This window comes from Streptopelia decaocto, assembly GCF_964273445.1.
Source record: "Streptopelia decaocto genome assembly, chromosome: 15".
Taxonomy (NCBI): domain Eukaryota; kingdom Metazoa; phylum Chordata; class Aves; order Columbiformes; family Columbidae; genus Streptopelia; species Streptopelia decaocto.
Window position 1 is genome coordinate 14,089,688 of NC_138670.1, and position 10,622 is coordinate 14,100,309.

A 10,622-nucleotide genomic window follows, 5' to 3' on the forward strand; every position below is an offset into this window, starting at 1 on the left:
CCTCCCGGCCCCGCTCCAGGGTCCCCCGGCTGCTGGCACCAGCAGCTCTGACACTGTTAGAGCCCAACCAGTCCCCTCCTGCTCCTCCCACCACCTCGCCTCCCCAGGAGCCCCCGCTCCTGCGCACCCCTCAGCACACCCCTCCCCAGCAAACCTTTGCCTTTCCCGCTGCTTCCTGGCAAAACCCGAGATCTGCTTTGACCAACCTGGAGCAAACAGCAGATTTGGCTTTGCCAGGTAATCTGCTTTTGGGTGGCCCCAAGAAACACAAACAAAACTCACTGTGCAAAACACCAAAAGCAGTTCACAGCCCCACCGTCTGCATGGCCCTGCCTCACAGAAGACAAAGAGGGACGTGTCCTGGTGCACTTCACCTTGTCACCTTGTCACCGGCAGTTTGTGTCAGCAGCAGCACAGAGAGCTACAAAGCTGCTGTTCAATGTGCCCCACCAGCTCCCGAAAAGAAGCCCGGCGGGAACACTATGTCAGACTACAATTAGCCACAATTGTTTTACTGGCTGCTGCTTCAGCAATTTATAGGCTCCAGGTTAAAGGCTCATTCAGCAGCGGTGTCTTTGCCACCCCTCCAAACACATCCTCTGCAAACTGCATAGGAAATATTCTGAAATTAACAATCAAACACGAGACTTTGTTCAGATCTCAAAGGTACACCAATAAAAAGTGCAAATGCTGAAAATTCTCCCCGGGCGCAGACTGCTTGATGCAAAAATCAAAACATTTCACAAAGCTAAAGAATTTTAATTCTCAATCTCTCTACTACAGGCAGCCAAGTCCTTCCCCTTGCTGCCTATTGCTGCCAGTTCACGATGGAATAAGTAAAAGCCGGGTTCCCTATAGAAGCTGCAAGCAGTGCAGAAGGAGTTTATTAGGGCGATGTTTTCCAATACTAATCTAAAGCACACCACCACCAAATCTCCATCCACCGCACCAGGAGACTGACGTTCCCTCTCAGAGGAGCCCGTAAGGTTACCCACACTTTGCTGATATCATTTCCCCAGGCACTCACGCAAAGGCAGCTTTACACCTGCAAGTATTGCATGGACTGCCTGCGTTTCGCCAGTCCCCCAGCTGCCGGTCCGGGACACCGGGGCTGTTTGCGCGGGTGGGTTCACAGTCCCCCAGACCAGGGACAAACAAACTTGGAGGACACGTGGAGGGGGCGGGGGGGGACAGGGACCCAAACCTGGAGGTTCAGTAGAAAGGCGGCTTCTTCTCCCCGACCGCAATCGCTGTCGCTCTGCTTTGACTTTTTAAGCAATTGCTGCATCTCACGCGAGATGCGAAAATAAGCGGCGCTCCCGCAGCGCTGCGGCGGCCACCGGCCACCGGCCACCGCTCGCCCGGCCCGGCCCGGCCCTGCCGGCAGCTCCGGCTGCAGAGGAGCCTCCTCGCCCCCGGCATCCCCGCTCCTGCGGGGCACCGGCGGATGCCCGATCCGCCCGCCCGATCGCCCGCCCCGTCCCCCGGCGCGGATGGGGCCTCGGCAGCTGCGGCCAGCGGCCCCGCACCAGGAGCGCCCCCGCTCCACCAGCCCCGGGCCGGGACCCGCCGCCCCCGCGCTTACCTGGGCAGCAGCGGCGATGCCGGCGCGGCGGCGGGAGCGCGGCCGCCCCCGGGCGGGGCGGGGCGGGGCGGCCGCCCGGGACACGGGACCGCAGCGGGGAGCGGGTGTCCCCGCCGCCCCCATCCCGCTGCTCCCGCGGGTGGCCACGCTGGCCCCGGGCACGCAAAGAGGCATTTTTGCTCCCTCTCCGTCCAGCGGTTACTTCTGCCCTCCTGGAAATGACCCGTCCCGTCCTTTCCCTGGTCACTTCCACATTTCCCCGCTGGATTCTCGTCTCTGCTCTCCCCTATGCGGACAGGGATCTACTCCCCACCCCCGTGCCTGGCACGTTCCTCTGCTCCCCACTCCACTCTTTTCCTTCTCCATCACCCTGTTTGGCAGACTCTCAGCATCTCTGTGTGCCTTTTCTTACTGCGTGCCCCAAATACATCTTTTCTTTTCCTTCTGTGACTTTTGAGACAACCTTGCATACAGCGGAAGGCTTTTTCTCCCCCACATACAGATTCTCTTGGGTCGCGGCTGTCTTAGAGACTCTGAGTATATGAATCTGTGAGGTTGTCCAGCTGGTTCACTGCCCTCTCATACACAGCTTTAGGTCCTTGCTCCCTGCTCCCAATGAGACACGAGGCTTAACTGGGCTGTTCAGCTGCAGATTTCGCTGCTGTTATAAAACTACCCTCAGATGGAGCCTGCAAATGCAGGAGCTTCAGGAAGCCACATCCATCCACAGCCTTGCGAGAGGGACTGTGGGTCCTGCTGGAGCTGCCTCAGTTTTAAAGCAGGAGAAATGACAGCAGGAGCACTGGGTACGTCTGCAGGCAGCGGAGCAGGAGCATCCCCACATATGGTGCTGTGCCTGCCTGGGGCTCGGTGCAGAGCTCATCCCATGGGACACTGCACCTGGCAGCAGAAACACACGACGGCCAACAGCCACTTCTGTTTCCATACCCGGCACGCAGGATTTTTGAACTCTGGTGTGCAAAAGCACTGCCACGCAGCTGCCAAGCAAACAGCAAGGATTTGGCCTTGGAAGGAATCGATAAATTGCTTTGCAGGGAGTTCTCCCAACAGCAAGCTCTATCGGCAGGCCACGGACACTCAGGCTCCACTGAAACGACGAGTGTACAAGAGTTGGGGCTGTTTCACTGCACCGTACAGGGCCGAGCACGTGTCTCCAGGGCAGGGATGTGGTCACCAGCAGCACCGTGTGGCTGCTCTGTCCCGGGAACAGCGCTGGACGTGGCTCTGCCTGCAATGGGGTGACTGAGCCAGGGCCAGCACCCGTGAGGACAGGGCATGTGGGCAGCCCAGTCCCACCGTGCTGCCCACCCTTGGCTCCCTGCAGCAGTCAGGGAGCTGGCAACCTGCAGCCCTGCACATCCCACCACCCCCAAATTAACTGCCCCCCCATGCCACTGCAGTGGAGGTGGGGACAGGCTGGTCCCCGCAGCCCCAGGCAGGCAGAGCCGCGTCCTCCCCAGCTGGCCAGGGCTGGCAGGAAAGGGGGGGCAGGGGTGTGCTGGGAAGAAGGGGAAGGGCAGGTGCTGCGGTGACCAGTGAACCAGCGGGGGACCCTGTGCCAACCACAGACCTGCTTGCCAGCCTGGATCCAAGACTCTGCTGCCCTGGTCCCTTGGCAAAAAGCTCTGCCCTTGGCTGTACAGCCCTGCACAACCTTCCCCGGGCAAGGAAAGGCTGGAGCACGAGCCTGGTGGGGGAGAAGGGGAGAGAGAAGAGAACAAGGGACAGAGGTTGTGTGGATGCAGCAGCCCAGGGCAGAGAGCCCAGTGCAGGCAGGGAGAGAGACCGAGCAGGCAGGGCTGCGGGCAGGAGGAGAAGCACTCAGCTGAGGCGGGAAGGAGCTTTGGCAGCAGCTCAGCCCTGACATCACCTGGTGCTTTCGATTTCTGGGGAAGTGACGGAGCCGGAGCCCCGGATCCTGTGTAGCAGCTGGAAGAGACGCCATGGCGGAGCAGCAGCCCACGGCCGACAGCCCTGCAGAGTTCCGCATCTTCGTGAAGACTTTGACTGGCCAAAATCTTGCAGTGCAAGTGTCTCTAGATGACACCGTGCAGGACTTTCAGGTCAAGCTGAGCGCACAGGACTCCTCCCTGGGCCCTGAAACGGCATTTGTGGTCTACAATCAACAATATATGAATCAGGACCTGACTCTGCGATATTATGAAATCAAACCTGACTGCACGGTGTTCTGTGTAAGAAGATGTAAGTACAGGGTGGCTGGAGGGAGGTGCGAGAGGATCTGTCTGGAGGCGGGAGAGGTGCAGCGGGTGCAGATCGGGTGTCTCCCAAGGAGAGGACCTGGCCATGGCTGCGGGCAGGAGGGAAGGGGCAAGGCGGCTGCAGCCGTGTGTGCACCAGGGAGCTGCAGGAGCACGCTGGCACTGCAAGCTGGGAGAAAGGCGAGGGCCCAGGGAGGCACCTGGCAGGAGGGTGAGGAAGCACTTTGCTTCTGGAAGCTGAGCAAGAAATCTGGTCTCTGTACGGCAGATGGGAGGGATTCAGGAGTGCGCACTGGCAGCGTGTCCTCAGCCCTGCAGTGCGCTGCCCTCCTGGGCCCGGCCGCTGGGTGGGATTCCTGGTGCCCAGCAGCTTGGTGGGAGTGGGCTCAGACCCCCAGGAACAGCTTTCATAGCAAAGGCATCAAGACTTGGGAGAAGACGGGCAGAGGAAGGGATGCTCCTCTGGACACGACCTGGCTCCTGAGCTCTGCTTTGTGTTGCTGTTGCAGTGCGAGGTGGTGATAGTTCAGCTGTCAAAAGTCAACTTCCAGGTAAGGGCATGCCCTCGCACGAAGCTCAGGGACCTATACGTCTGCAAGGGATGGACATCAAGCCACGGCGTTTTGGTGAGCAAACCTCTGCCCATGATTCATGCAGGATAATGTCGAAGTTGCGGTAGATGTAGGAGCCACACAAGGGGACCAGTGTGGCTAATGGGATCAGGAAGGTTGGGTGAAACCTGCTTGCGGATGGCTTCTTCTCTCAAACATGAGGCAAGAAATGACAATGTCTTCTTGTTGTTCCATTCAAAAACTTAGCCCCACGGAAGCTGGTGGCAGACCCTCATGAATCTCTGCCAGCCAAGGCCTCCGGGAGCGCAGAGGTGAGTTCTGGTGGGACAGGGTGCCCGAGGCTGTTGTGCCGCAGTGAGGAGCACCGCGGGGCTGGGGGGGACGGCACGGCTGCAGCACAGGGGCTCACAGCCGGTCCAGAGCATGGAGGGTCCGGTGCTGCCCATCACTGCAGAACCGCTGTGGGGGGCAGGAGCCGGTGGGTGCTGCCCCTGGTCCCAGGACAGGGACCTGTCCCTGCCGGCAGGCCAGGCGGGCACAGCGCGCAAGCACGGCTGGAGGGGACAAAGACAGCTTGTCAGCGCGTTCCCCTATGTTCCCTCTGCAGGCGAGCTTTCCATCAATGAACCCGGGCTCATCACTGCAGGGAACGTGCAGGAGCTGCACGGCGGAGGTAAGGGCTTTGCCAAGGGAAATGGCACAGCAGGGACTGGCCCTGGCTCTCGGCTGGAGCCTGAGTCTGCCTTCAAACCTGTTGTTCGCACCAGCGCTGCATCCTCCAAAAGACCCCGGCCTCTTTCGCTATGCTAACTCAGCACATGCTCCCCAGTTTTCCAGTTTGTGAGACAACAAATACCACTTGATTCCATCCCAAATTTATTCTGGCTGCTAAACATCTCATCTGCCTCTGGCCACTGACCTCTCTGCTGATGCACCACGGCAGAGAGAGAACAACCCCAGGCTTTACCCACAAGAAAGTCATCAGTTAACAACATTGTCTCTCTCTCAGCAGACAGAAACTTTCCTAGCTGGAATTCTCATTTGCAAAATGCATCCTAAAAAGCAGTGGGTGACACACCCATGCCTCCCCCACCCCACTGCCATCTACCAACGTGGGGCGAAGGGTTCAGTCCTCCTGGCTGTGCCTGCACGCAGGATTTCTCTTGGGCACTGCTCCAGGGATCTGCAGTAAAGGGGTCGTGAGCCTCAGACAGGGCCAGTGCTTGTTCCACATCCCAGGGCAGAGGACCTGCCAGTCAATGATTTTTCTGGGCTCTTCACCGCTGGGGTGATGACTTTCCGGGCACCGGGCAGCAGCTGCTGCTCCCCTGCTGCTGCTTGCGAGGCTCCAGCTCCCACGCCAAGCAGCAGCGTGTTTCGCTGTAAATCCCTGCACGCCTCCTGCAAGCAGCACCCAGCGTGCAACACCCCTTCCAGTCCCAAACTGGCCACACTTGTGTTGCAGGTACTTCCAGAAGTGACACCAAAGATAATCCGAGCCTCTGGGATGAACGTGTACGAGTAAGTGCTGTTGGGTGTAGCGGGAGCACCTTCCAAAGCCCTGTGCCAGGTGGCATGAGCCTGTCGTTCCTCCCACCTGCAGAGCAGACCTCCCTGGTGAAGGCATCTTCCAGTGCTCCATCACCGGCCTCAGCTTCGAGGTGAAGTCAGCAGTGACCGTCACCTACAAATACGCCACCTGGACCCGGCACCTCAGCAGGGATGACCAGGAAATGTGGGTGCCCGCCGGACCCCTGTTCCACATCATGGTGCAGCCCGGCGTCGTGCGGGCGGTGCGTCTCCCCCATTTCATCTGCCTGGCAGGTACGGCAGCCGCAGGGACCCGCGTTTCCAAAGCCACCATCTGCTCAGGGACGTCTCTGGCTCCTTGGAGGGAGACGTCTGTCCAGACAGGGCCAAATTCTCCCTTCCCTCCAAGGTCCCCTGTACTCCCTCGCATTCCTCTGCTTTGCTTTGGGTCCTTCATCCTTCCCTCACTTTCTCTCAAGCCTTCGCAGTGGTCCCTTCCCCAGCTCCTGCTCCACACCACCTGCCCCTCCTCACCCACCTCTCCTCCCAGCTGCCATGATGACCCCTGGGCACTGTCCAGCCCAGCTGCAGATCAGCCCCTGGGCTCCCCTGGAGAGTTGCTCAGCCCTTTGCCCCTGTGGCCACTGTGGATGCCAATGGCCACCCCTGCTCTGCTCCAGCGGGACAGGAGCCGGCCGGCTGCGCCCACCCACAGGCTGGACCACCCCGTAGTGGGATGGACTAGGCCAGAGCTGGCCTGGGCAGGAGAATAAGTAGATTGAAATTGTCCATTTTCAGCCAGGCAGCAGGAGAAGCCACAAGGCTTGGATCTGGGTCCTGTGCCCTGCACCGCTCTTAATGAGCCGCTGCTAATGAGCAGAGAAGGTGCTGGGCTGCCGGGCACACAGACGAGTCCCAGTGCCCCGTGCTGGGGGCTCTGACACAGGCCCCGGCTGTGCTGGCCGAGGGACTCTTCCTGCCAAATTCGTGTCCTCTTCCAAAACTGAGCCGTTTCTTGTCACTGGGTTCCATGTCCCGCCCAGGGCCTGGCAAGTGCAGCCGTGCTGCCCAAAAAGTGGCTCTACGCACTCTTCACTGACACAGCCGTGCTATGCAAAATGCTGTAATTATATTAATCTGTCAGGTTAATAGCAAAGTGTGCTCCAGAGACTATCCCAGTGACTGGGAATCAGCAGAGCTCTCTGACCCGCTGATCCCTCGGGATGGCACCTCAGGCTGTTCAGGCTGCTCTGGTGATCAAAAACTAGAGTGACTGGTCACACAGTGACCGTCTGCCTCGCCGGTACGTGTTGGTGTGGTGCTTGCACGCAGGAGGCTGCACGGATGCAGTCTGACAATTTTCACAGGCCCAAGCGGCCACCTTCAGATTTGCAGTTTTCTGAGCCCACAGGAACAATGCCAAAGGCCTGCGACGCTCTGCTAAACCCAGGAGACCAGGGCACACATGGGACCAGCAGCTAAGCACGTCATCCTATGTGTGCACTTGTCTTCTTTCTGATGCTAAAGCCTCCAAGAGAAGGAGGCAGCCTGGTAAGTTGCCAGGGTGAACAAACAGAACCTTGTTGCCTTTTCTGTCTCTTGCAGAAGACTTAGATACCAACCCGTGCTTCATTGCCAATTTTGTATCTGGGACGATGATCCTGCAGAGACCAACAAGACTGATTGCCTTCTCTGCTGTCCTGGAGAATCCCAGCTTCTCACTGCTCGGGGTGCTTTGGAGGAGGTTATGTTCAACCTTATATTCATTCCCTATGCACTCCTTGGTGCTGATCTTCCACCAGCTCAATGCTGCAGACACAACTCTTCACCTCTACCTCATCCCGGATGACAACTCTGTGAAGCAGGTAAGGCAGAGTGAGCTTGACTTGGTTAAAAGTGGATGATATCTGGGTGGCTGCAGCACCAGGGACTGGGTTTGATAGCCAGAGATGCCTCCACTTTTCTGCCACCACACTCTGGTTTACATACGGTCCTGTGCCCCCATCTCCCACAGGAGGAGCATCCTTGCTCCTGCCTCCCCGACTCTCCTCTTTCCCAGACGCTCCAGGAACCACTCTCTGTATTTTTGGCTGGGACAGCCTGTCCTGGCACAGCTGAAGCCGTGGCACAGGGTGCTCTGCAGCACAGAGCAGATGCAGGACTTGCTGGCCGCTGCCAGGCACAGCAATAGGTGGCTGCGTACCAGCCGTTCTGCTGTGCACAAGCCCTTGCCCTCTCTCCCAGCGCCACAGCGCGGCACCTGCCCACGCTCCCGCCCGCGCCAGCGGAGCTCCCGGCCCCCGCAGCACAGCCCTGCCTGGAACGCACGCCCCGTGGGCTGTGCTGACCGGGGCGCTCTCTTCTCCTCTTGACTTTCCCAGGGCTGCCTGCAGTTCACAGCGCTTTCTTTTCTCCTCTTTTAAAACTGACACTTGATGCTTACAGGCCGTTGAGAAACAAGAAAGGATCTGGAATTCAAAACTTATTTCCAAGCCTCCTCCATTTAATCCTCTGTTCTTCGGCTGCTCTTATCGGGTGACCAGTACAGGATTCGTAGAGATAACACCTGATGTAAGTGTGACTGTTCCTTTTTTTGTTTTTCTTCAATGAAGCAGTAAATACAATAAGTGTCTGTCCTCAGCCATGTTCTGCTACCAGAATCTGTGTCACTTGGTCTCAGAGCCAGAGGTGCAGGGAGCTGTACTGGTTACAACTGGCAAAGGTGTCTCATGATACACATCCCCAGAAAGAGCACAGAGCCCACCCCAAAGCCCCAAAGGGGGGTCTCCAGCTTAATTGACAGATAGTCTTAAACACATGAATAACAAGGTAGGGTTTGGTTTTCCCACCTCCCAAATGACCAGGTAGCAGCTGGGGACTCTGTCTTGACGAGCAGTTGTAAAGACAACAGAGCCAAGCTCTCGGCAATGTCAGATAAAAGCGCTAAAAGCCATAAGTTGCAACCTGGGAAGTTCAGGCTCAATCTTATAGAATCTTTTACCACTCACTGGAGATGCAGCTGTCGGAGAAAGTTAGAAGGGAGTGAATCTCTGCTCTTTGAGCTTCTCCGTACTCAGCTAGACAAACACCCAGCTGAGCACATCCAGACTGGACATTGGCCCATCTTTGCGAGGCAGGTCAGGTAAGACACTCCAGGGGTCCCTTCCAACCACAATTTGTGACATTGGCAGCAGAGCAAAGCCCTGACATGTGCATCTTCCCTTGTCTTTCCTCTTGCTGGTATGGCCAGAAAACACAGGGTGATGTATGTGAATTCACTGCAGTTCCCCATGGAGAGACAGACTCAACTTGCTTCTTACCTTTGCAGACAGAATTGACATTTCGCTACAGGAGTCCAAAAAAACTGCAGCTCTTTGTTGAGATCTACATCAAGAACACGGTTGAGGAAATGAGTTTCCTTATGACAGACACACACAATGGCACTGAGGTCTGGAGGGCATCACTGAGATCAGGTAGGAACAGCAGGTCCACCTGGGGGCTCGCTCACCTTCTCAAAAGCAGGGGTACCACACCACCCAAGCAGATCTCACGCATTGTGTGGTCACAGTTGTCCAGGTGTCCTGCAGGGAAAGCAAACTCTGCATATGCAGCAACTGGCTGCTGCAGAGCAGGGACCTGAAAGGACACCCCAATGTCAGCAGACCACAGCTTCAGGTTTAACGTGGAGTTTCAGACGTTGGGGATGAAGAGAGCATGACAGTACTATCAGGGTCGCTCTGTTCTCTTGGCTACAGTTTGCACAGAAATCTGACCTATTCTTTAAAGTCCATTAACATAATAGACACCCACAGACTTACCTGTGCAACCACTGTGCAATGCAGAGGACGGATGGAGCATACCAAAATTGTGGTGAATATCGGGGTCTTAAAGAATAGTTTTCCAGGCAGCACTAGTCTCCCAGATTTTCCTGGGTGTGACTCCAGTGTGTAAAACAACACCCAGAGCTCACAGGTCAGGGCAAGGCCAGAGGGACCACTGTCTGCCTTCATCTCGCATCTCTGCTCCAGCTGCGTCAGGATTGCAGCAGCAGCGATCCCGCTGGTGGAGTGGGCACCGCTCTCTTGTGGCACCCAGAGGCCATTGCTGGCAGCTACTCTGCTCTAGGGCTGACTGTACTGACCTGGGTCTCATGCAGAACTTTGGTCAGGACAGATGATGCTCACAGAATCATAGAATCATTTGGAAGAGACCCTCAGGACCATCGAGTCCAACCACAACCTAAATCTGGTACTACACCATGTCCCCAGGAACCTCTTCTAAACACCTTTTAAACCCCTCCAGGGATGGTGACTCCACCACTGCCCTGGGCAGCCTGTTCCAATGCCCAACAGCCCTTTCCAGGAATAATTTTTTCCTAATATCCAATCTAAACCTCCCTCAGCGCAACTTGAAACCATTTCCTCTTGTCCTATCACCTGATGGAGGCAGAAGCAGCAGCGTTAGCGAGGGCAGGTGCCAAGCCTCGTCTTCTTGTGTCTCCTGGGGGGACAGAGGTGCACCCAGCTCCAGAGCAGCACGTTCCTAATCTCCACATCTCTCTGCTCAGCTGCTGCCTGCTTGGCTCAGCAGACACCACACATGCCGTTAACTTCACGTGGCCCCAAGCCTGACAGTGTTCAAGAAGCTATTGGGCAATGTCCTCAGACACATGGTATGAACTGTGGGCTTGTCCTG

The 10,622-nt window shown here is 57.1% G+C and overlaps 1 protein-coding gene across 8 annotated transcripts in view; it reads left to right on the forward strand.

The window, feature by feature from the left end:
• Nucleotides 1-3,531: 3,531 nt before the first annotated feature.
• The window catches only part of LOC309446345 (caspase recruitment domain-containing protein 8-like), a 68,287-nt gene continuing 61,196 nt past the window's right edge, over nucleotides 3,532-10,622 (forward strand). For 5 of the 8 annotated variants that reach the window (XM_082065994.1, XM_082065998.1, XM_082065999.1 and 2 more), the window contains exons 1-2: nucleotides 3,532-3,808; nucleotides 4,335-4,376. In XM_082065994.1, coding sequence (XP_081922120.1) covers nucleotides 3,550-3,808; nucleotides 4,335-4,376 — 301 coding nt within the window. In that variant the 5' untranslated portion in view covers nucleotides 3,532-3,549. Of the gene's footprint in view, nucleotides 3,809-4,334; nucleotides 4,452-4,643; nucleotides 4,709-5,004; nucleotides 5,071-5,862; nucleotides 5,919-6,000; nucleotides 6,222-7,532; nucleotides 7,793-8,372; nucleotides 8,499-10,622 lie in introns of all 8 variants that reach the window. The other 3 variants (XM_082065996.1, XM_082065997.1, XM_082065995.1) reach the window with 3 other exon arrangements.